The following is a 25,641-nucleotide window of genomic DNA, read 5'->3' as shown; positions in this document are numbered from 1 at the left end:
TGTTTAGTACGGACACGTTTACTGTGAGAAACAAGAGCACTGAGAGCCATTTCATTTACATGCGAATTAACACCCACCCGTCCACCAAACACACTCTCCTGCCTGGCATGTGTGTTTATGTGTGTGTAGCAGCTCTGTTGGCACTCAGTGAAGGTGCTATTCTGTCCTGCTGCTTTTTACTGCTCACTAAAACTAGACACAAAGACAGAGAATGGTTGAAAGAGAGACAGAGGCTCAGATTTTATTACCTATATTCAGTTTACAAACAGGCCCAATGAGGAGTCTATCAAAGAGGCCCCATGCAGCCTGGAGTTTGGCATCTCATGTTCACACAAACTTTTATTGGGCTGGGGTCTTTTGAGTGTCCTCTGGTCAGATTTCTACTCTCAAGGAGATAAAGGATCACTTGAGGTGAGAGTATAATATTGAGCTTTAAGAGGCAGATCATTACAGCAGGAGGGAAAATGTATATAAAATGTGAAACCTGTATCCACTCAACTTGATTCAGTGGTGTAATCTTCACAGTAACGTGGATCTGCTAAATGCACATTCCCTCAGCCTGTGTCAGCTGTGATGGGTACAGCTGCTAGTAGGCTGTTTAAAATCAGATATCTGTCACCCTCTGCTGGTGAACATGAGGCACTGCACAAATTCTCCACTAGCATTCTTCAATGGGCCACTTAAGTGTAAGTGTATTTTCATTACAAAAATGTGAGTGATAATTTCAATTATTTATTCTGCTCTTATTGAAGGTGAGGCATTTTAGTTTTAAGGTTTTAAAGTAATTAAATACATTTACAGCTAATTTTTATGCAAGTGAATACATATGTATTCTAGTTTAACTATCAAACTTAATTCTTTTACACAAATGAGTTATGGTAGTAATTGTAAAGTGAGCCAGGAACCTCCCATGCTTATTCTAAACACACTTCAACCCATTATGCATGATAAACATCACATAGAGACTAAAAGGTCTAGAAAGTCAGCCTTTTTAAACCTAATAAATCCTAATACCTCGGATTTTATAAACTCAGTCTATTGATGCCAGTTGGCGTGCTTGTTGGAGCTCATTTGAATCCTGTATGTTCAGGTTCATCAGTACTCACAGTTCCTTTGACACCAAAGAGAAGGTAACCATTTCACAGTTCGCAGTCATGGCAGTTGTAGGATGAGAAACCCCTCAGAAACACGTGTGTAGCAGCCTTTTCTGCAGGAAGGAGTCCCTGAGCACTTCACCGCACCGCAGATCCAAGTACACTATATGAAATTAAAATTAACTTAGAAACTCTGTGCAAACTACTCAAATGTCCACGTTCTTGCATTTTAGAAAACAGTCTTTACTTACTCAGAAACCCGGAGCAGCTATACTTTTCCTCCTTGCACACACTCTTCTCCATCAGCTAGCACAGGCTAGGCTACTCAGCATCAGCTCACAAGTGGTCACAGCATTGATGTTTCTAGCGTGACTTTACAGACTTCAACAGGATTCAGTTCACTCCCTTTCAGCACAACAAAACCAAATATTCAGTCGCTATAAACCTTAAGAAATGAACTTCAGAAATTTAAAGACTTAAGTAACGACCGTTTTTTTTTCTCAAACCGTTGTTTTCTCTCCTGTCACTCTTTCATCTCTCCGTCTCCGTTGTCCTGTTGTCCCACCCCTTTTACACCTGATAGGTTAATCAGAGAGCAACTGACGCGTTCCTTTCTTGACTGACACCTGTCTCACCAGCCAACAACTCTTGTCAGTGAATGATGCATTTAAGGACCGTTAGAAATGATGGAGTTTTACGATTACTTCACAATGGGACATTAATGTAAATTCTAACAGAAAATAATTTGTTTAGAACTGATTTAGAACTTTCCCTTAATAAAAATGAAACAAAATGTAAATAAAATACAACTTAGCACATTTAACCAGGGTGCTATATCTATATTCATATTTGCTAATATACTTAATATACTGTAGTATACAGGAGAGGGACAAGAGAAACAACAAAACAACAAATGGAAGACAAATTCTGGCTGTCGTGGCCATAAAATAATCTTCCATTTTGTAGGACAATAATGATGGTAGCAGTATGTGAAGATATAGCATGACTGATTAGCACTAAGTCTGAAAACAGAACAGTGCAGTATTAGCATTAGCAACAAGGATGATAATAAAGTGGAGAGAACTGATTGATTGTTATAGCAGTTTAAACAGAACTGCTTTAAGGTTCAGTTTAACTGTTCTAGTAATGATTCACAGCACAATCTGAGTAGTCAAATCAACTCTGTCAGAATTAATACTGACCCTTTTACAGTGTCTACATGGGCCTACGGCACAGAGCATTGATTTGAATTTTTTTTGGAGAGTTGGTATCTTTAGTCATTACTGACTTTTTTTGGAGTCAAAAATGGACTGTTTTCAACACTAACCAGTGTTAGTTCAACACTTCTTTGTTGTGTTAGAAATGTACTTTCCCTGTGTAACTTTTTAAACTACAGAAGTTTTATCCACATATTAACACTGTAAGGTGTCAATATTTATGTAATTAATTACCAAAAGATTGGGAATATTGCTTAAATAAAGATTTTTTTTTTTTAAGATTTGTTTGTTGTTTGGGCCTTTATTGGATAGAGGAGGACAGTGGATAGACTCAGAAATGGGGAGCAGAGTAGGGGAGAGACATGTGGCAAAGGGCCTCAGGCCGGATTCGAGCCCGGGTTGCCCGCATATATGGTGCGTGCCTTAACCACTCGACTACCGGTGCGCCCCTAAATAAAGATTTTAACATAAAAAATTTGCTTTCACTTTGAGTGTAGATTAGAACTTTTAACTATATAATTTTAATTATTGACACATTGAAATGTACTTTTTATAATTAATAAAGATTGCCTTTCTGTATTGGACACCTGCAACAAAGATTTCAACAGGCAAGTAGTTGCTGTGTAACCGAAGTGAGTTTACAATGCTTTTGTTTCCAGCTTTTCCTAGAGAGTCGGGGTACATCCTGAGGCTGGCGAGTCAAACGTTCACATTCAGCTTCACCGCTAAGGGCAATTTAGAGGCAGCAATTAAACTAATGAGCATTTCTGTTGATCATGGGAGGAAATTGGAGTGACTTGATAGATCTTATCTGCTTCCAAAGGGTGAACATGCAAACACACTGAGCAGCCTAGACCTGTTAAATTTGTAGTGTAACCAAATTTGTGTTTAATTTCCTTTAGAAGTGTCCTTTCAGTTTATTTCCCTGCTCATTTCTCTACATTTATTTGCATTTTACTGAACTCATCTCACAACAGGCTGAAGATCACTTGGAAATTTGTTTCATTTTTTAATAAGATTATTAGTCATTTTCATGTCCGGAGGAAGATTGCAAGTTCTGATAATAAACCTTATCAGCGTTGTATTTACAACATTTTTATAGTTTTAAACAATTTGTCAGCCCGCAGCATGATCCTTAATGTGGTTTCTTGATAATGCAGCAAATAAAACCGATTACACGAATGAAGTTCACTTTACATATGATTCAGCCAGTCCTTTCAAAATAAAACCAATTAGCTTGTAGTGTGAAGTGGATGATGATCTGCACCGCATTTTAAAATCTGTTAAGAGTATTATTCATCCTTCAGTGTGAGAAACTGAAAAAAGCCATAAAATAAGCCACTGGCTGCAACCTATACTTCTCTGCTTACTGATTGACAAATCTGATGTAAAATTATCTTGTTTGATGCTTTTTTGTAACATGTATGGAAGTTAAAGGGGACATATTTTACCTTTTACAGACAAGTTTATATTGGTCTCAGAGGTCCCCAAAACATGTCTGTGAAGTCTGTTGCTGGAGAAAACACTCCAGTATTGGATTTTTGTATGTCTAAAAACCTCTCTGTTTCAGCCCTGCTCAGAACAAGCTGTTTCTTTGTCTATGGTTTTAAATGATTGAGCTGTAAGACTCCGCCCCTGACTCCGCCCCTCTCTGGAAATGGGTGTGGCTTAAAGGATATGGCTCTCCTGATCTTCCTCTCAGCTGGCAGCTAAGAGGAAGATTAGGAGAGGAGGGCAAAACTTTCTCCCAAGCAGGCGAGGGCCAACTAGTTTTGAAGTTCACCTCAGTAACAGAGCTGCAGTCTAAGTGTAAGATTTCAGTAGTCAGGATATCTCAGTCTCTGCTGCTCTGATTTTAACTCTTTTTCTGCTCAAACTCTCGCCGGCCTCTCACGCAGTCATCACGAGGAAATTTAGTTGCAAAACATATTGCCTGGATTACTTCTTTAGCTTTGCATCTTTTAAGAAAAAATGAAGAATACTTCAACAAAAAACAAAGGCATATCAGTAACAAGCAATCTTCAAAGGTTTATTACAGAGTAGATGAGGGTTTAGAAGAGAATAAATTATATTGATGAAAATAAACCTGAGATTATTTCTAATTTCAGCTTTTGTCCTGCAGGATAACATTGTCAATAATTTATATAATATGATCAAGTAGCCATAATTAATAATGTATAAAGTTTAACACAATATGACATCATTAAATCTAGCAAATAGTCTTCTTAGGGCTAACAGGAAAAAAAGATTCCTTTAAATGGCCTTCAAGTAGAGAAAACATGAGAGAGATTTCTGTCGATCTAACAGAACTGGATCAGCTCTCTCATGCTGCATCCCTTTTCACAGCAAATATCAGATATTTTTCCAGCAGCTCTTCTTAGCCGAGAAGAGGAGGAGTACCAGTGAGGAGCCAAGGGGGCCGCCGTCTCATCCCCAGCTTCTGATTCTGGAGGAGTCTGGAGCATCCCAAGAGCCTGGTGCTCCTCTGTGGAGGCCTCCCGGTCCCCTGAGCAGAAGGGTTGAACAAAAATGTGAGACTGATGAAGAACACTGATAATGTGCACTTTTACAGATAAAAATGATTTTTAAAACTTAAGAGAAAAGAAACAATTGTTTGTATTATCTGTATAGATATGTGTGGCCAAACAACTCTAAATCAATGGAGCTAATTTTGTAAATTAAACATTAAGTACTTACAGAGAGAGGTGTATTGATCCTGCTGGAATTCTACATCCATGATGCTCCTCCGAAGCCGAGAGTTACCACAGGATGAGACGGCCAGACGTATCAGATCTCTCCCACATATCTTAATCCTCTCCTGGGCCTGACTAACACAGCCTGCAGCCACCAACACTAGCATCAGAGACACCAAACTCTTAGCAGGAGACATTTCTGTGGCAAGTTACTGCTCCTCGGTTGGTCAGTGGAAGTATTTGACGAATGGATGGAGAGATGAGCAGTGGAGAGGCAGAATGACTTGTGTTTTGAAGGTGAAGGGTTTATATAGTCAGCGTATGGTACCCATTACTGCTTACACCACTTATTAAAAATATGAATCTGGCCTTGGTAAGAGAAAAGCATGTCCTGATCTTGAGATCAGAGTGAGAGTGATCCAAAGTCTCCTCAAGGCTGAAACTCTCAGAGATAAAAACACCTGGTCGCCTAACAAACATGAAAAACTATTGAGCAAAAAACAGGTGGAGAACTGTTTCAGACATTGAGATTTTAAAAGCTGTAGAACCGAAAGAGATATGTGTCAGATATGTATGCATAAAAAGTGATGGTAAAGTAAATCTTTGTTTTGTTTTGGGTTTTTTTAAGTACCCTGAAGGCAGATTTGCTCACAATATTGACGCAATTGTTTTCTGAGAAGATGAAAACCTCATAATTCACATTTTCCTTGAATGTGACTTGCTTTTACACCTTATCTTGACACATCTTAAGGGATGACAGCTGCCTGGAACATCGTGGACGGCAAAAAGATGTCAAGGACATTGATGGAACTATTCACACACATGGTCACCTCAGTCTAAAGTGTTGTTGCATAACCACACAGGCCTGTTCTTCAAAAATGAAAGATAGCATACCTTTAAGCAGTGATTCTCAACTGGTCTAGCCTCAGGATCCACCACCACCTCCTTGTTGACCAATTATGACCCATATTTCTGAAAATATGGAATCACAACCAAATGTTTTTGATGAGAAATGCTGCAGTTTGGACCCTTAATGGAAGAAAACATGAATGAACAAAGAGAAAGGACAAAACGAGCATGTTTGAAAAGTGCATCATTATGATTGCACATTACATTCTACTCGATTTTCCTCAGACAGCATGGAAATGTCGTCATTTGTTAAGAAATTTCCCAATTATCTTGGGAGAAACGATTTTATATTTGGGGGAGAGAATATATGTAAGTTGAAACCTTGAGAAAAAAAATCCTACATTTCCTCATTATCACTGGAAAACCTAATAAAAATGTAAGGATGCACTGTTTATCCACACAATTTTAAAGACTTTATGCTACAGTTTTTTTCTTGGCATCCATACGCGACTGGAAAGAGCTTCACGACCCACTTTTGGGTCCCGACCCACCAGTTGTGAGCCACTGCCTTAAAGGATCTTGAACAAGAAACTTAAGCCAAACTTCATTTTTGACATTTGGGAAGCGATTAACTAATTGAAGAAATGATGTAGAAATTAAAAGAAGGTCTTAAATAAATGTTGATAATAAGAACAGACAATAAAATATGCTGAAAATCACTTGTAAATTATATGAGAGCCAATACATTGAAGTCATTTATATTGAATATAGTCCGCTTTCTTTAAAATCAACAGTAACAACATACTTTGTACTGCTCCTTCCTTAACTACTGTTTAAAGTGCTGAACAAGTACAAAATTGATCTTCATCCCACAGTAAAGAACCATAAGAGTCATAAATAGTGCTGTTTAAGCCCACTTTTTATATGACTAATTAGACTGAAATTAACCTTAAAAGCATTAAATCTGAAACAGAGGGGAATATAAATTTCATGTTAAAATAAAGTCAAAGTTTATCTCCCTTTTCAATAGAGACAAAGGACTACAATTCAAAGGTTTTATTCTGTACATCAGTGATCACCAACTGGTTGCCAGGGGATCACATCAGCCCCTCAAATCTCCCCATCTGGTTCTCAAAAGATGATTAAATTCAGAAAATGTGAGAAAGAAAAATGATTTTGTGGTTTTTGGCATATCTTTTGTCTTTAAATCAACCCCAAAAAGATGAAGATTTCAACAGTTTTATCAGGAATGACCCCATGAAAGCCCTGCCTCGTCTAAATCTGCTTACATCCTTGCATGTTTTACACTTATGATCATGTCTAAACCCATGCAAATCTTGCAACCCTACTATCTTTGCACACAGACTTGGATGGCAGCAACACATCTCAAAGAAAGTAGGCACAGAAACAAAAGGCTGGAAAAGTGTGTGGTACAAATGAAAAACAGCTGGATGAGCATTTGGCAACCGGTCAGCAATATGACTGAGTATAAATGGAGCATTTTGGAGAAGCAGATTCTCTCAGAAGTACGGCTCCCACCATCTACAGTATATAATGACGTCAAAAGATTCAGGGAATCTGGAGAAATCTTTTTGCATAAGGCCATTATCAATATTGGATGCTTGTGGTCTTCTGGCCCTCATGTGGCACTGCATTAAAACAGGCATTGTTCTGTACTGGACATCACTGTGTGGGCTCAGGAAAATATCAAGAAATAACTGTCTGTCAACACACTTCACAAATGTCAAATGAAGGCTGTATCATGCAAAGAAGAAGCCATATGTGTGAACGCAATCCAGAGATAGTGCTGCATTTTATGCCCACAGAGCAGTTTTCCATTTTTAACAGGCTTAGGAAAAATGGAAAACTGTTCTGTGGTCATAATAAAAATGGAAAATTCTTTATATAAACTACAGGCCCAGTGTCCTGTGGACTAAAAAAGAAAGGGACCATCCAGCTTGTTGTCATCACACAGTTCAAAATCCTGCACCTCTGTGGTCTCAGGTTGCATCAGTGTCCATGACATGGGCAGCTTACACATCTGCAAAGGCGCCATTAATGCTGAAAAGTATGACAGACAAGAATGGGACAACATTCTTCTCCCTGAACTTCAACAACTTCATCCTTTGCCCTCTCTGGACAGACTTGGTACGAAAAAGGTTGATGATGTTTTTGTTATTAATGCCATAGCTGTTGTTATTTATCATAAATTTAAAAATGGAGGATTAAAAACCTCAGCCTTACTTTTCTTATTTTTATTTTGCCCCATGGATTCTTACTGTTAGTTCATAGAGTTCTTAAACTTGATAACAATCTTTTTTTCTTATTCAGACAGTGAAAAAAAATCACAGGCCTCAAACTTAGTAGTTTGTGTTCGTCCCGTTATGACAATTGCTAATTTGAACACTAACTAGAGAGAAAATGTTCTGTGAATTGTGTTTTTTGTTTTCTGATTTCTAGTTGTGTTTCTGTTCACTGGCTGATTTGTTCTACCTCTTGCTGAATGGTACTTCAGGCTGGTTTATATGGTTTTTGAATGAGAGGAATAATTTATTCATCCAGGTTCTGTCTTTTTTTTCTTTCTTTTGTTTTTAAGAGAAATACCCTGCTATGGTAAGAATGACTGCAGGCTGCCCAGCACTTTAGTGGTTGATGCTACATTGTCTGGTATTGTCATTGCTTACTGTGCGTCCTTCAGGAGTTATTCATCCATACATCTATCCATTTTCTTACTATAGCTCACGGGCTGCTGTAGGTAAGTCGACCAAGACTTCATTCACCCCTGAAGAATTTTTCATCTCTTCTTGAAGGATAATGAAATATTCCAAGGCCTTCCATGCCAGAGGAGATACTGTATGTATATTCTTTTGTTTCTGTGCTCCCTTGTCTCTCAGATTCTAGCAGATAGCTGCATCAGTGTTATAACTGTAAAAGTAATATTGCATGTTTCTGTTATTATTGTTGGCAATTCAATCAAATCTGCTGAGATACATTCTGAGGTCACCATACCAGATACTTCCCTCCCACTGGCTCTCTTAAGATCTTGTTCAAAGAAAAACACAAACAGCCCTGGTGACAAGAACAACGCTGAAAGAGGTGAATACCCACCAAGAATGATTTCAGCCTGGCACACATTACAAGAAAATCATGGTAATGTCCGACCTGATTTCCTCCTTTCAACCAAAGTCAGCAAAGGCCCAGTCAGCAGATGCAAGCTAACTGACGGAGAAAGCACAACAAACACAGCCATGTCAATGAAAGTAGAAGTGACATTAGATGAACATCAGACTTAAAGGAAAATCTGATATGTGGCAACAACACAAGAGTTTATGTAGCATCCACAATCAGATTAACTGGGCCAAAATTGCTACCGCAAAGGATGTAGCAGGTAGCAAACAGCTAGCTATGTTTAGATTATCCTGGACTTGCCTCAAATTTGGCCAAAAACTCATGACCATGGAACTGTCACCAAATTTAAGTGAAAATCCACTATGGTGGAAATTTCTCAAAATTTGACCAATCTCAGACCCTGGAAAAGATTTAAAGTTTGACCAAAAAGTCATGACATAGACCCGTCGGCAAAATTGAGTGAAAAAATCCCTGATCCTGAAAATGACTCAAAGTTCAACCAAAGAGTCATGATTACGGACGTGTTGCCAAGTTTGAGAGAAAAATAGACGATCCTAGAAACCACTCAAATTTGGACCAAAAAATCACAACTGCTGACCTGTCGCCGGATATGAGCAAAAAAATGGAAGATCCTGGACTTGACTCAAAAATACTTTTAGGTCAAATGTGACTTTGTTGCACAACAGACACCACAAAACAGTCAAAACTTTTATTTCTGTCATTATCTGTCACCATGTGTGGGGTCTCTCACACTGAAACAAAGATTAAGATTTTAAAAGTCTTTGCCAGGCTTTACCAATAAGGTTAGGAGCATAGCATTTGGTAAAACAAGGGTCAAACTGTCAGAGGTAGCAATCCAGGTACCAAATACCTTCTTAGTAACCCCTTATTTAACATTTCTTTGTCTACACTGCGTTCCTAATTATTATGCAAATTGGACTGAATTCGTGCAGATAAAGCCATAATAAGGAAGGTTTCTGTCCGACAAATTCATCAGATTAAGAGAGCAGCAAACAGGTATTTGAAGCTGCTGGTGCCTCTGGAGTCCCACCAACTTCAGGTGTAGGATCCTCTTGTGGTTTGTGGCTTGTGGTTGTGTATAAACCTACTATTCGGCCACCCCTAACCACTGCTGACAAGCAGAAACGATTGAAGTGGGCCCAGAAATACATGAAGACTAATTTTCAAATGGTCTTGTTTGCTGATGAGTGCCGTGCAACTCTGGATGGTCCAGATGGATGGAGTAGTGGATGGTCTGTGGATGGCCACCATGTCCCAACAAGGCTGCAACGTCAGCAAGGAGGGGGTGGAGTCATGTTTGGGCCAGAATCACGGGGAGAGAGCTGGTAGGGTCCCCGACTGTGTGAAAATGACCTTGGCAAAGTATACAGTTTCTGACTGACCACTTTCTTCCATGGTACAAAAAGAAGAAGCGTGGCCTCCATAGCAAAATTTTCTTCATGCATGACAATGCACCATCTCATGCTGCAAACAATGTCATTGGCTGCTATGGGCATAAAGGGAGAGAAACTCATGGTGTGGCCCCCATCCTCCCCTGACCTCAACCCTGTTAAGAACCTCTGGAGCATCCTCAAGCTAAAGATCTATGAGGGTGGGAGGGAGTTCACATCAAAACAGCAGCTCTGGGAGGCTATTCTGACATCTTGCAAAGAAATTCAAGCAGAAACTCTCCAAGAACTCACAAGTTCAATGGACGCAAGAATAATGAAGGTGATATCAAAGAATGGATCCCATGTTAACATGGAACTTGGCCTGTTAAGATGTTTTTGAATGAAATAGTTTTAGATTTCAGTAAATATGACCTCCTAATGCTGCAAATTCAACAAATAACCATTTTCAGTTCTTTACAACCTATCAAATGTTTTGAAACTCTGTTGTGCATAATAATTTCCAACTGTGCATTTTGAGTTTTTGTTTGGGATAGAATATTGTAACAGCTATCAATAATAATGTATCTGGGGTGACTTTTGTAGAATATTCATCAAATATACAAGCTTTTTCCATTTTAATGTATCTGTCTGCCTGCTTATCTTGCAGATCTTTTTGTGATGTCCTTTCTTTAGTCTATTCAGGCCTGGCGAACTCGCACAACACAGCCAGATTCTCCCTGTCCTCTTGAGGTTTAATTGATGCTGACGACACCATTAAACCACTCTGGCATCTCTCCCATTACCTTATCCTGTAATACTATTAGACAGGCAGCAGCATCCCCTTTGAAAAAAACGTGACCCAAGTGTCTGTTAATAGCCATGGACATAGGCATTAAGCCTTTGGTTTGTTTTTTTTTTTCAGTAAAAACAGGTGATTATAATCCTAGTCATTGTAATATAAGAGTGACAAAACACCATTTTGAATGCATAAAATATAACAGAAGAGATTTACAAAATTTTAAATGAAATACATTCCATGAAGTATCATTTGTTCGTGACCTTTTATTTTGCACCTTTTCTTTTGACAATGCACTTTTTCATCACATATATAAAGTTACAGTTGTCATGCATACAAGTTGACAGATTTTATATTGTCCCATCATAACTCTCCAGTCATTAAAGAGCTGTTGTCCAGTAGAAGAATTGAATTAATGGTCTTAGAGAAAGAGCTAAATGCAGTAACAGCGTCCAAGGACTTTTTAACTTCAGGTGCTGCAGGAAGTGCTTGATCCTGGTCTACGGGCCAAGTACATGGAGATCATCTTGCTGCCTGTAGGGCGGGTGCTAAAAACAGACATGTCTGATGGCTATTATAAGCACCTTAGACCTGCTGTTACATGTAAACATGGTCTTTCTCTTCTTTCCTTGTGAGAATTCAGATTTATTTTACTGACAAACTGTTCAAATATCACACACTAAAGTCATCTATAAGAGCTTAACTAAGCCCTGATTGTGCAATCCTGATTCCACCAAAATAACACTGGACAAGACTGGCTTTTGCTCTTGTCTGACAGGCGGGAGGCGCAAGCACTAGTCCTGTTAATCCTTAAACACAAAATTACACTCATACTCTTGATCTCCTCTGACACATCCCTGCTGTGTCCCTCCTCCTACTTAGGTAGAGTCAAGAGCATGCTGGGTGACTGGAGAGTGTTTTGGACAGAAATACCGTCCTGGTGACAGCAACACAACCTTTCACTTATTATGTTCTCAATTGCATTCAAACCAGAGAGGTTCTCCTTGCTTGTCCTTTGCATTTCCTTCGCCATAAAAGAATGAAAGACAGTGACAACAGCTCAAGGTTAAAAAATTATTGGTACAGGCCAAAGGCTTTTACAGAAGACGGATTTGTGCGGACTTGACCACATACATAGATAGTTCTTTAATAGCACTTTCAATGAAAACAATAAAAGCGTAATAGTCCTTTCAAAGTTATGATACTACTTGTCCTCTTTGTGACAAAAAGTGTAATATAGTTCAGTCAAAATAATGTAGAAAGAGATAACAAGCAGTCCAGCGGAAGCTTCCTGTCTGTTTGACTAAGGAGTTGTTACCCCTACAGTGCAAACAATGCCTCCTGTAAAGCTATGGTTTAAAAGCTTATCTCAACTCACTGCTGCCTCCATTTCCCTCTTGGATTGTTCATCTTACATCACAGACTCAAAAACTGGAGGCAGATGGGGTCTTACCCTTTGTAGACCCATGGGTGATAAGGCCATTTGGGGTTAGAAAGATCGCAAGTTGGCAGCTTCATTTAATCCTCATTCTCGTGGATAGTTTCCCTCCAGCTGGGCCGATAGTGAATCTCATCATCGGACTCCTCCAGCGGAGGTTCAAAGCAGTGCTCGCACTTGCGCCGAAGACGTTTCCTGAGCTGGAAGGAGCGCTCTGTATTTGAAACACTGTACTCCTGTTCCTTGAGTTTGGCGTAGTAGTCGGAAAATTTGTTGAACAGAATGGAGATGGGCATGCCGTTGAGGATGATTCCAAAAGAGATGCAGCCAAATGCAACGCAGCGGCCAAGATAAGAGATGGGGACAACGTCTCCATAGCCCACGGTGGAGATGCTGACCTGGAGGAGGGGAAGAAGACAGTGAGACTATAAATCTAGATGACGTTTCTCTGCTTTGTGATTTAAATGAAGAAATGAAAACAGTAGCCAAATGACCAGGTCATTATGGCTGCAATTTTTCTCTGACATCATGCTCAGGATAGGACGCTCAATCATTCAATTTAAAATTCATTTGCTGAATTTTATTTTGGTATGGTATAAATAAAGGAAATCTGGTCAATTCACAGTGCTTTCAGGTTGATCAGCAGCTACAAACAAAAACTGTGACAATCTGGAAGAACATAGGGCCATTTTTAAAATAAAAACATGTTTGATAGCCAGTTAATCACCTTCTTATAAAGTTAGCATCCAGCTACCTCCTTGCTAACATTACCATTGGCTGAAAGGAGGTGAAATGCTGATGAATTATTTAGTTGTAGGTTATTTTATTGGGCCCTAATAACCCAGTAATTTTACAGCAAAAAGTATAATTATCAAATAATTTTTGAAAAATAGGCAGTAATTACCTAGTAATTATTTATTAAATATCAAGTAATTCCTTGTTATATTGGTGGAATTCTCTGGTAATTAAGTATATTTTACGCCAACCCTTTAATCTCAAACCTAACTTTTGCAATATTGTGCAATTCTCTAGCAAATAGGTGGTATTTTACCCTTACCCTAACCCTCTAACCCTCTAACCCTACCCCTAACCATAACCTTCATAAAGTTCTTTGGTAATTAGGTGGTATTTTACTATTACTAGACTCTTTCTGACCCATGACCTAACCCTGACAACAACCCTTGTACAATTCTCTAGTAATTGGGTGGTATTTTATCCTTACCCTAACCCTCCTATCTTTACCCTAAACCCTACAACAATGCTCATAACATTCTCTGGTATTAGATGGTATTTTATCCTTACCCTAACCATAACCATGACTCTCTTAAAATTATCTGGTATAAGGTGGTATTTCATCCTTACCCTTTCCCTCCTACCCTTACCCTAACCATAATCCTGTTAAAATTCTCTGGTAATTAGGTGGTATTCTACCCTTACCCTAACCCTCTAACCCTAAACATTACTTAGAATTCTCTAGGTGATATTTTACACAGTAGTTTCCAAGAAATAAGATGATAACCTTCTATATAAGTTGCTTGATATTTCTCATGTAATTTCTTTATTTTGGCCCACTCAATTAAAGTGAGTCCTTCCTGAATAATTTTCCAAGTAATTTTAGGGGAGGGGTTTGGGGGTTGGGGTTGGGGATTAGTGTAAAATACCACATTATTACCAGACAATTGCCACAATGGTAAGAAGAATGACTTGATAATTAATACATTATTACTGGACAAAACTTTCTTAATATTACACTATTTCTTAGTTATTTAATGGTTAAATGCCAACTTATACCAAGATAATTACCACCGTATTCTTGAGAAGTTACTAGATAATTACCAATTATTAGAATGAAATTACTAGGTAGTTAGGGCCCACTTTGATAAAGTGTTGCTGATTGTTTTTTGAAAGTGTCATATGATACAACAGGGAGTGCATGACAGACTGTACTATACTTTTTAGACGAAACAAAATATTTGATTTTAGCTGATTTTTACTGCGTTTTGCCGTTCCCGTTGTTTATCTGTATAGCAGTAACATACAGAATCCCTGTTATTTCCATACTGAAGGCTCAGCATTACAGCAAAATAGTTGCTACCAGGTTAGAGGACGGCTGCTGCATGAATTCTCAGTCCCTGGAGGAATACTGCGTGGGCAGCCGCATGTCTCACTTAGTAACATAACATTTTGTTCATCTAGAAAACTCTTTAGAGATTGATTATATTAAACAATGAGACTCATCTGCTCCCCTTTTCAGAGAAAAAAACTCTTATCATTTTTTATGTGAACAAATTTCAAGCCTGTATGTTTCTGTTTAAATATGTGCTCAGCACTTTTCAGAAATTCTTTTCATTGTTCTGCAGAGATTCATTCATATTATATGAGGCATTCTTTCACCTTCCTTTTTGTTTGACTACCCTCAATCAACACACATTAAAATATAGAGTAGCATCTCTTTGGAACAAACTACCATTCACTTTGCAGTCAGCATCCACATTTTCATCATTCAAAAGGCAACTAAAGGGGTCATTAATTTGACAGGAATGTGTAACAGATCTAGGATCTGACTGAAATGCATTATGCCATCTAGATGTATACCTCCATGTTATAGTTCTTATTTCAAGCTAATCCGTGGCCTACAACGACTTGTTAAATCAGGAGGGAGGTATTTTGATAAGCCTTTTTTGGCTCCTGCATAATCTCTTCTTTAGTCATTTGTATTATCCTTATTTTTTTGTTATAGTGTCCAAATAATGTCTAAACTAAACTAAGCTAAACTTCTGCATCATTTGTCATTGAAAGTAATGGTAGGGTGATTTTTCATTTATACCCCCAAATGGGCCCAATGCTCTCCTCCAAGACACCCCTTAGCTCCATCGTGGTCTCTGAAAGTAACTAAAAACTCTGGATCATTCAGTGTGCTGTGAGTTTTAAATAGAATAAAGCTTAGAAGAACCTCCAGGAAAGCACTGCAACACTTTCCATCTCTGGACTGCAATCACAGTGTCTGGCCACAAAAGAGACGCATTACACAGTATTAGAGGGGATTAGACACTTATAAGTTAACAGCTGCCACCAGATAAATACGGACTAAATGTCCCTCAATGAGAGTGAGAATAAAGAAACACAGAGGCTTAAAGACAAAACTGCAAATGAAGTCAAACTTGTGTATTGCTTTTGTGCTGAAAAACAAAATGGATTAAGGGGAAATTATTACTTTCTGTTAACTCTTTCCAGAATTTACCTTGTTGAAGTCATGTTTGGTTGTTTAGTGGCCTTCTGGTTCTTGTATGCTCTTTGGTGGTCAGAATGTTTTTCAGTATGACTGTATTCGTATCACATTTTTTCATTTTTAAAAGAACAGATCAGCATTTTACCGAATGCCCTCGTTCCCAAGGCCTATAAGGGTTATAAATGGTTTAAAATCTCCAACCAAGTTAGGTGTTGCATTCAATGCATGAATAAACTGAAACTCCTGAAGTAATGTTCTCCTAAACTAATAACACGAGAGAAGATAATTGTGAATGGTTACTGCTTTCTTAAGTCTTAAGGGCGCTGTTGTCCACTGTTGATAAGTGACTGGACAGTTTGGTGGGTCAGTGTGTTTTATAGCTGACTGATTTTTGGGGATTTTAGATTTATTTTGTTTTTTTTTTTTGTTTTTTTGCCTTTATTAGAGAGAGAGAGATAGGACAGTGGATTGTGCTAAAAACAAATATGAAATAGTGGGGAATGAAAGAGCCACAGACCAGAATTGATCCCATGCTGCTCACATGGATGGGGCACACTCTAACCACTAAGTAAAATCTTAAATTAAAAAAAGAAGCTGTTTCCCCAATTACTGTTAAAAACAGGGAAACAATACATAGACAAAATGTGCCCTTTACCCAGACAGTTCATATAATATTGGGAATTAAAAAAAATATGTCAAAGTACAGAACACTGATGATGTAATGTCCTTTTTTAAACACCTATAATTCACACATTCAGGGGGAAAAAGAATGTTGCATCAGCATTGTTAAATTCTTTTACCTTCCTATTTTGATCAACCCATAAAAACAACAGAGTAAAAAAGAAGCTGTTCCTTCTTTTTTTTTATTCTTTTTTTGGACAACAGAAACCAAAAACAAGAAAATGAAAAACTGTTTGCTTTTGGTTTTCAGTGCGTAAGTTCCTGTTCTTATAAAATCCTGTATTTATGACATATATGCCAACGCTGTGTATTAACAATAGCCGGGGTGTCAAAACTATGGCCGGGGGGGCCAAACGTGGCCCGTATTATAATTTTGATTGGCCCGCAGAAAATTCTAGAAGTAAAATGAAAACCTGGAAATGATTATCTGTTTGCCTTGTCAGCCATTAAATTGAGTGTTTAGCGTTAGTTCAGGTAGGTCACAGAGTCAAGCTCTGCCCCAGTCAGCTGATCTAACATAAGCCCTCATCAGCTCTCTCTGCATGCTGCTCTTGCAACCCTCCTCCACCCTAGCTCCTCCTTTATTCTGCTTCTGATTTAATCAATGTCATATACCTCTCCCTATGGATATGAAAGAGGCGCCAATGTCCCTATATATTTCTGTATATGGCCCTCAGTTAAAAAGATTTGGACACCCCTGGACTACAGGAGTAAGGAGGGGAGTGGGTGGATTAAGGACATGTTTCTTTAATTTACTTATTTTATTTATTTTGTTCGCATGTAAACATTGTTTACATTCATACATTGTGTTGTATGAAAAGTGCTATACAGATAACAATTGATTGATTGATTGATCTTTAAAGACCTGTGAGAGTTGTTCATCCATCACGTGAATAAAAAAATAGCCAGCCACATTCCTTTGTAAAGCCACAAAATGTACAGACAACATAGCTCTGCCTTGCCCTGCGTTTGCCTTAGCAGGCAGACATTACAAATCCCAGGAGGCTTACTCCTTGACAACTGAAATGCACCGCACTGCCTGACATATACAAACACCCGACACTGTCAAGAGGAACAGCTTAAGAAGTTAAATGATCCGGAAGAATTTAAGGTGCAGCTATGAAAGAGGGTCAAATCCTCTACATGTAGAGCATGATCTCTTCTTTCCATTAATATTAAGGACAATTCAAATGTTTCCTCAGATTTTATGAATATAAAGTTATATGAGTGAATTTTAACTTTGTTTTCAATTCTGTTCAAAGTTTTAAATGTATTTATCATCCACTTGTCTCGATGTAGTTCTTTTTTTTCATGCTTTTTGCATTTAGGTAGAGGGAGGTGTCGATATCAAAGTGAAACCACCAAAGAGACTTCTAAACTGGAGTTTGGAGTGAATGGGACTCACCGCAGCCCACCACCAGGCATCTGGTATGCTGCTGAAAGGTGTCCCTGGTTGATCCACTTCCACAGAGTGCATCAGAGCAGAGAAGGTGAAGATACCCATGGCGATAAACAGGAACAGGCAGCACACCTGAAGAATGACAGAGGAGATGTATTTGTATTGTATTTGTATATGTATTGTATTTCCCATTTATAGCTCTACAATATTTTGTACCTCTAGAAGTTACAAAACCCTGGGCTGCACATTATACAGTACATATTAGCATATTGTCCTTTTCGTTGGCTAATAAAGAACATAAAAACACATAAATCCATATCTTGCACCCATCTTTAGGTCCTGTGAATATTGGAGAAACATCAAAAGAGATCAGTGAGTGTACAGCACTGTGGTCAGCTGCTGCTGTTTTTAAATGTGCTATATAAATAAATTTTGATTGAATTTTGATGAATGCAAATGTAAATACCCTCCCTAAAAACAAATCTCTAAAACATCCTCTACATCATCTATGCTGCCTGTTGTTGTTTTGTTGAACCACCTGCGATGAAGGTGACCATCATTGCAACACATAAGTTAAAAAGATAAATCCAGTGGTACCTTGGTCTCACTAGAACATTAACCCTACTCAACATAATGGTGACTAACTTAAATTCACAACCCAACTTTGAACTGGTTTCCTTTTGAGAATGTCATAACCAGTCATGTCATTTGTATCATTTTACAGTGACATGATAAATTACGTCCTTTGTCACCTCAGATATATCTTTGGAAACCTTTTAAGCATGTCAGGGGCTGTCAGCATTAATTGCAGTGTGATAAAGGTCCATAATTAGAGTACAGATTTTTTTTTGCCTGCTTTATTTCCCCTTTCAGCACACTTTGGTTAAGCCACTGCAGCGTCTCCATGCAGCCACACTGATGTAAAGTTTAAAAAAGCACTGCTCCTTAATGCCTCATTTCCCTTTCAAAATGCTCACAGACAGCTCAGTGGACAAGTCAGAAGTCATCAAACATTATTACCCTAAGGTTTTTTATTACCCTAATCTTAAGACTGTACAAAGATCCAAAATGAAATTTAAAAAAGGCTTAAATGATAAACAGTGGGATTTGATACTGCAACAAAAAGGACAAAATGTAGATATAAAGCAAAGCATTTATTTTACATGAATGTTTATGACCACCTGATAAATATGAGGTCTTTCTTGTTATAGTTTTGTTTTCACTACACTGTAATACTGAACAGTAACATGTTCTCTTTTTTTATGAGTTGTGTTAACTTAGAAATCCAAAATGGCTTTTCATCTCTATTTTTCTGAGTCGATAGACATTTTCATTTAAAGTAAACAGTACTCCATCACTTTAAGGATTTTTTTTGTCATTGCACTCAGTTTATTTGGCAATCATCCCTTAATCTGCACAGTTTTCCCAGAATGCCTTGGGCAATGGACACTTTTGCACTATGAGTGAAGTTAACCTCTCAGTTAGAAAAGTCCTGCCTGTAGGGACCGGTTTAAGAAATTATGTTGTTTCCCGTTCACAAACAAACACGCAAAAAATATTTTGACTACTTTTGGGACTAATAACAAACTGTAAAGACAGTATGACTTTCAAAGTGTTGAGTTTGTAGCAGACAGCTTTTTAACCCAGTTAATATTTGGTCATAATAATATGCACTCACAGTATTCTATATGTCCTGTTGTTTGATTTAACCAGTGGTATGCTCTGTTTTTACCTCTGTTTTGGTCTCCACCAGCTCCAGAGGTAAAATGCTATCTTTTTAGCTTCTTAATACAAATGGCAGTTGCAGTTGGTTTATGAGAGCGTTTTAGATAAAAACATCTGGATACTTATGATGTTAACACTCACACTAAAACATAACATGAAGTTCAGGCCTCTAAACCTAAATAAGAGACTAGAATTAATGAAATTCACTACGATCCAAGCTGGGTTTGTGACCATTTTAAAATACAATGATAGTTTTGACTTTATTCATACCAAAGCTCAAAGAGAGATAGTGGTGGCACTTTTGTTGCTTTTGTGGGTATGTTGTGTGTCTGGTTTCCCTCCATACCTGTTCAGAGCACTGCCGGATGGTGAAACCAAATGCCCTCATCCCTGTGGAGTGACGGGCCAGTTTTAAAATACGGAAGATACGCATCAACTTGACCACTTTGAGCACTTTGCTGACTTTACTGACTCTCGACATGGTCTTCAAATCTTCCTTTGCGCTGATGTCTTCTGAATCTAAAACAAACGCCTCGAAAATGATCTGGACAAAGTAGGGCATGACAGCAACCACATCCACAAAGTTTAGGGCACTCTTAACAAAATTTTTTATGTTGGATGTGGTGAATAATCGCAGGAAGTACTCCAAGGTGAAGAAAAGGATGGAACTAATCTCTATCCACTCCATGTAGGTTCTGTCACCAACTTTGTAATCCCTCAGTTCTTTTACCGTGTTCAATGTCATGGCAACGATAGAGATAAGCACAAAGAGACTGGAAAACACAGCAAAGGCTTTGGCTGAAAGCGAAGAGTACGGGTTCTCCATCAAGTCCCAGAGAATCTTCCGAAAATCTCCGAGAAACATTGTTTTATATCCTTCGTCGTCTTGGTGAGGTTTAATCTCATCAATGAGCTCTTGGTTGACCTTCAGCTGATCTCTGATGTCATCAAGTTTCTCCTCAAACAGAATACGGCAGCACCTGAGAGGAAGAACATAAATGATTGTGTTAGAGCTTCTATGAAACTAGGCAGTGAAACAGATAAAAGGGCAAAGCAATACATTAATACTCAAATATCCACAGCACACCTCGGTGTGTCCTTCAGTTTCAGCCCCCAAAATGTCATCTCTTCTTCAAAGTTTACCGGGCAGAGACTGTCCATCACCCACAGGACATTACTGCAGTAAAAGTGGAAGATGTAGTGGAAAAACATGGGGTCCCTGTCAAAGAAGAACTCGTTGTTCTGAACATTATAATCATCACAGAGCGTCAGCCGCTTGACTGGATCATTACAGAGGGCAAGGACTCCAATCCTTGTTTTTGGGTGTCGGAGCACCAGATGCTTTGGGATGTGAAACACCTTTCCACCAACATTCAGGTTGACAATGTTTGATTGCCGTGGGTTTGGTAGGTCTTTAGTCTGACTTTTCTTTTTCTTTTTGTCATCTGGTGTATCGAGGTTGTCCATGGACGTCCACGCTTTCACAGAGCTGTCCTGAGAGAAGGGGAATTCGCCCTCTTGTTCTTCAATGCTCTGCGAGAAACTCATCTCCCGTTTTATTGTCGCAAAAAGACTGGAGCGACGCTTTTTCAGCACTTTCAACTTGGGCTTCATGGACGCCATTGTGTAAGCTCCTTGGAAGACGAACAAAGCAGAAATACAAACACTAATTTAAACCAAAGTTCAAATCAAGTCAGACACAAGCAGTGACAGGAGTAGTCCATAAGATCTCCATCCAGGCTGATTTTCCCTCTTAAACAATGCTTCCTGGTTGAAATAAAGATAAGGAAAGAGCTACCGTGCTTTCCCTGTCTCAGCATGCAAGAAGATCAACTGCATGAGTTAGGGATTCAGCCGCTTTACTGATTCTCTAATCCTATTGCTGCCCTTTCAGTCCAAACGCAAGTTAAAAATACTGTTCACAAGGATTAGCAATGTGATTTAAGGCTTTGAGGTCTGAGAGAGAAGGCAAGGCAGGGAGAGTTGTGTGATGACAGTCTTCATCCCTAGCTATGGACAGATTTTAACATGAGTTTATACTATTTCTGTGCTTAAATGAGACTGACTGGTTCTAGCTGTTGTCCATCTCATCTTATTCTGAAAAATTATTTTGTTTTTGTAAATTAAATCATGCTCTTTAAGTTGGTAATCAGATCTTTCTTTGAGCTAGTAAGTCCAATTTTATATTTGTATGTTTTACTGAATAATACCACTAAGGATTAGAGCTGGGCAATAAATCGAAAAATAATCAAAACTAGCATTTAGAGCCTCTAACCAATGTAAACCTGCTGTGTCAATTATTTCAATATTTTTCTCTTGTAATTCTCTCTCTACTAATGCACCACCCCCTTAAAACAAACTACAGGCTGTGTAGTCACGTGATAGGCAGCCAGTTGTTGTAAGACATGCAGCCTGCTAGAAACCCAAGAGAAGATGTACTAGAGTTGTGACACCATCCCATCCAGTCCGCTAAAACTCAAACATGGAGCTGACTGCGCAACATGAGCAGCAAAGTTATTTTCTACTGTTTCTAATACAACAGTATAAAAAATATTTATTTTGTTAGCAAGAAACACAAGTTGTTTGTTTTCTACTGTTCTTGGAAAATTTGACCTTTTACAGAAAACATTTTCATTTCAGCTGATGTGGGTTTTTGATTTCAATTGTTTCAAAAAAATAACGATAAATTGCTAGTGTGTGTATATTCCTTTCAGTTATTAGTTTTGAAATCATTAAAATATTTACAGGAAAAAAAAAACGAGTCAGAGGTTGAGGTTGGAATCATCATCCATTGACCGTAATCGAGGTAAAAAGTTCAATTAATCGTGATTTTGATTTTTGCCATAATCGCCCAGCCCTACTAAGGATATCACCAAAATATACTATTGTTAAAGGAGCAGTATAGAGTAATGAGCGTAAAACACAGACTGTAACAATTTAAACATGCAATAGCAATTAAAATATATTCGAGCCAAGGCTACTTAATCAACCACTGAGGTAAATGCAAGCCCAGTTTCTTCTTGTTTGTCTTGCACGTAGTTGAACCACATGTTTAAATCAAATTTCTTGCAATCTTGGTCTGATATTATGCACAGTAGGGACCCCCCTCAAAACTAAGAGTAACCAATTGTTCAACATAAATCAAAAAATTAATATATGTCAGGATAAAATTAACTGAAAGAATGACGTTTTCCACAATTTAAAACGAAAGTTATTGTTTAAGATAGAAACGACTGCAACACGACCACTATTGGTACAGCCCAATTCTCCCTCATGAAGTGGCTTAATGGTATCGGCCATTTTCCGGAAAAGGAAATAGAAGTCTAAAATTACATTTCTATTTTAAACAAAAACTATAACAAATGGAAAAATTAATTGTTTCTTTGATTATTTTTGTCTTCCAATATTATTTGAGTTGTAATAAAACTGTAACATTTTAAATTTGTGTAAATTAAAAAATTCACTTGCCATATATTCCCGTCGTGCACCACGTGACTTCCTTTCCGGTCTAGCCTGACAACATGGACGCCAGCCGCGTGCAGCCGATCAAGCTCGCAAGAGTAAGAAAACGTATTTAATGTTGAAAATGAACATACCAGAGTAGATCCACGTTTACAATAACACCCAACGACAGTATTTGTCCTTGAATATTGACGTTAAAACAAACTTGTAAGTCTCGTTTGTCGTACAACACGGGAGCTCTCGCGCGTCCATCATGGACGGCCGTCTGTGCTAAAGTCTGTTAGCTGCTTCAGCACAAGCATGCCGTGGACCTGCCTTGCATTTCCAGACGTTTTTATTGGTAGCACAATGCTTTTTTTGGATGATTATTAACCCTCAGTATAAATTATTTTCGTTTTAGGTCACCAGGGTGCTCGGAAGAACCGGCTCCCAGGGACAGTGCACACAGGTAAGCTAACAATGTTAACGTAACATCAAGAGCTGGTGTCAAATAGTGTTTTAAAGAAGTCATCCCAGCTGCAGTTATGGTGACAATAAACACTCAAGATTTACACAGGATAGCTCAAACGTACATTTGTGTTAGTGCGTTTTTTGTGAAAATTTGGTCTGTATTCACTGTGATCTGTGTTCAAGTGAAATGTCACGTTTATATATGATTTCTGCTGAAGGACTTAATGCTGTAAAATCAAGAGTGAAACACTTGAATGTGTAAGCCTTAACATTGTGCTTTTAAAAGTTGTCAGGCTGAACATAATCACTATAATAATACTGTTCATTTGTATGCTTCAGAGTTTGCCACTAGTTTTCAGATATGACCTGCTGACATGTCAGATTTATCATGTACTCTAATGCTCACTTATTCTCTTCCCGCAGGTCCGTGTTGAATTCATGGACGACAGCAACCGGTCCATCATCAGAAACGTGAAGGGCCCAGTAAGAGAGGGAGATGTGCTGACACTTCTGGAGTCTGAAAGAGAAGCCAGGAGGCTGCGATAGGTAAGAGCAGGAAACGGATCCAGTCATGTCTGGACACATGAATTTGATGATGAGGGTGTACCGAATTTATCACAATGAAACGCTTTTAGGGATTTTAAACCTATCATCTTTGCCTTCAAACCTTTTTCATGTGTCAAGTAGTAGAATAGTCATTTGGACATAAACTTAATCAATAGTAAAATTCAATTCACATAAAGATAACCAAAGATTCTACCCACAGATGCCCTTAAATACAAATTAATGGACAAAGGTGGCACCATTTCTGTTGTCTCTTAAATTGGCCTCTCAGTGAAATATCTTTAAACATTTTTAATTTCTAAAATAAAACATTTTCATAGACCATAGTATTAAGCCTACAAGAACATAATTTTCAGTGTTCACACTCAAAACTGGGTGTTTCGGCGACTCGCTGACCAGGATGATCTTGGTTGGACAAAAGCTTTTCGACTAAACAATCAACCAATCGAATGTAAGCTGTCAGCCCTGGTTACCTGTTCAATATTTGAACCTCTTCTTTGTGGCTTCAGAGTAAAATTCTATTACCATAATGGAATATATTCTACATCTGCTGTTTCACTGTGTATTTTCAAAATCAAAGTGACACGATACTTGTTGAACTTGGATTTCTGTTAGCAGTGTACTTTTGCGTCAGTGCATCGGCCTGCTTCTGGGTCTTCGGTGCTGCTCATCAAGACTGAATTAGCTTCTTGCCTTAAAGTATTTAATCCTGGGACAACATGGGTCTTTAGAAAGAGGGTGGTTATACAGACACTATATAATTTAAGCATCAAAATGAAGACAAGCTTACACACTCACCGAATAACACAAGAAGTTAAATGACATTTGTGGTAAATCCCTCTGTTCATCGGAAATGGTACAGTCACATGCCATTTATGAATTGTCATTCTGCAGTTGATAGACGTTAATATTTTTTCTTGGAATATGATGGGTAATTTTGTTTCCAGATCAGGTTATACTCAAGTTTGACTGTCTTTTTATTACAGGTCCCACTGACGCTATGAGGTCAAAATCCAACTTGGCGGAGAAGACGGCATCAGATTCAATGGGAATGTCCTAAAAGTTGCTTGTTCAAATGTTTTGAAATAAATTTGGAAATTAAGATGAGTGAAGTCCTGTGATTATTAAAAATATTTATCAACTAATATGCAATATTGTTAAATCTACACACAAAATTAAGCTATGTGGTCAATTTAAGTTACTTTGTGGTGTTATTTCACATATTTGTATTTGTTTGAGAATATAAAGGAGTGATGTAGGCATGGTAAAATATTAAGGTTCAACTGTCATAACTAGAGTGTATGTTACAAGAAAAATGTGACAACACTTGAAAAATGATTTCATGAGTTAATGCTCTTGTCAAAGTATTAATATCATCGCCAGTGTTAAAAAATGGAATCATTTTCATGGTGAGCTAAATCACACTATTAATAGTCTTACAGGCGTCTCGGTATAAACACCGCTGTAACTGGAGTAGCTGTATTTTCAACCAGTTAAATGGGGCAAGTCCGCCATGTTCATTTC

At 38.2% G+C, this 25,641-nt stretch overlaps 3 protein-coding genes and 1 long non-coding RNA gene across 4 annotated transcripts in view; 1 reads left to right on the top strand and 3 right to left on the bottom strand.

Moving 5' to 3' along the window:
- The window catches only part of LOC121520641, a 35,958-nt gene extending 34,337 nt beyond the window's left edge, over positions 1-1,621 (bottom strand). The window contains exons 1-2 of the long non-coding RNA XR_005992792.1: positions 1,346-1,621; positions 1,107-1,257 (exon numbers count right to left, since the gene is read on the bottom strand). This is a non-coding gene — a long non-coding RNA (uncharacterized LOC121520641). The remainder of the gene's footprint in view (positions 1-1,106; positions 1,258-1,345) is intronic.
- A 2,746-nt stretch (positions 1,622-4,367) lies between these two features.
- Positions 4,368-5,201, bottom strand: insl3 (insulin-like 3 (Leydig cell)). The gene is made up of 2 exons (XM_041804388.1): positions 5,009-5,201; positions 4,368-4,817 (listed from the first exon to the last, which is right to left on the bottom strand). The coding sequence occupies exons 1-2, from the start codon at positions 5,199-5,201 to the stop codon at positions 4,612-4,614; spliced, it is 399 nt and encodes a 132-aa protein (XP_041660322.1). The 3' UTR covers positions 4,368-4,611.
- A 7,486-nt stretch (positions 5,202-12,687) lies between these two features.
- On the bottom strand, positions 12,688-21,264 carry si:rp71-39b20.4 (potassium voltage-gated channel subfamily V member 2). Its single transcript, XM_041803586.1, has 4 exons — positions 20,729-21,264; positions 19,988-20,621; positions 17,923-18,048; positions 12,688-13,005 (listed from the first exon to the last, which is right to left on the bottom strand). The coding sequence occupies exons 1-4, from the start codon at positions 21,262-21,264 to the stop codon at positions 12,688-12,690; spliced, it is 1,614 nt and encodes a 537-aa protein (XP_041659520.1).
- Positions 21,265-23,099: 1,835 nt separating this feature from the next.
- On the top strand, positions 23,100-25,219 carry rps28 (ribosomal protein S28). The gene is made up of 4 exons (XM_041803856.1): positions 23,100-23,201; positions 23,504-23,551; positions 23,977-24,099; positions 25,104-25,219. The coding sequence occupies exons 1-3, from the start codon at positions 23,163-23,165 to the stop codon at positions 24,097-24,099; spliced, it is 210 nt and encodes a 69-aa protein (XP_041659790.1). The 5' UTR covers positions 23,100-23,162; the 3' UTR covers positions 25,104-25,219.
- Positions 25,220-25,641: the final 422 nt, after the last annotated feature.

The sequence above is a fragment of the Cheilinus undulatus genome, linkage group 13 (genome assembly GCF_018320785.1).
Source record: "Cheilinus undulatus linkage group 13, ASM1832078v1, whole genome shotgun sequence".
Lineage (NCBI taxonomy): Eukaryota > Metazoa > Chordata > Actinopteri > Labriformes > Labridae > Cheilinus > Cheilinus undulatus.
The sequence above is the reverse complement of the archived record's forward strand: the minus strand, read 5'-3'. Positions and strand labels throughout refer to the sequence as shown.

Bases quoted from the DNA above. Each gene is read 5' to 3' on its own strand.
- insl3 (XM_041804388.1), bottom strand. From the start codon at position 5,201: ATGTCTCCTGCTAAGAGTTTGGTGTCTCTGATGCTAGTGTTGGTGGCT. The intron at 4,818-5,008 runs GTAAGTACTTAA...CCTTCTGCTCAG, and splicing joins GGATCAATACACCTCTCTCT to GGGACCGGGAGGCCTCCACA.
- rps28 (XM_041803856.1), top strand. From the start codon at position 23,163: ATGGACGCCAGCCGCGTGCAGCCGATCAAGCTCGCAAGA. The intron at 23,202-23,503 runs GTAAGAAAACGT...TTTTCGTTTTAG, and splicing joins AGCCGATCAAGCTCGCAAGA to GTCACCAGGGTGCTCGGAAG. The intron at 23,552-23,976 runs GTAAGCTAACAA...CTCTTCCCGCAG, and splicing joins CCCAGGGACAGTGCACACAG to GTCCGTGTTGAATTCATGGA.
- si:rp71-39b20.4 (XM_041803586.1), bottom strand. From the start codon at position 21,264: ATGGCGTCCATGAAGCCCAAGTTGAAAGTGCTGAAAAAGCGTCGCTCC. The intron at 20,622-20,728 runs GTGTGCTGTGGA...TCTTCCTCTCAG, and splicing joins AAACTGAAGGACACACCGAG to GTGCTGCCGTATTCTGTTTG. The intron at 13,006-17,922 runs GTGAGTCCCATT...CCCCTCCTCCAG, and splicing joins ATGCCTGGTGGTGGGCTGCG to GTCAGCATCTCCACCGTGGG.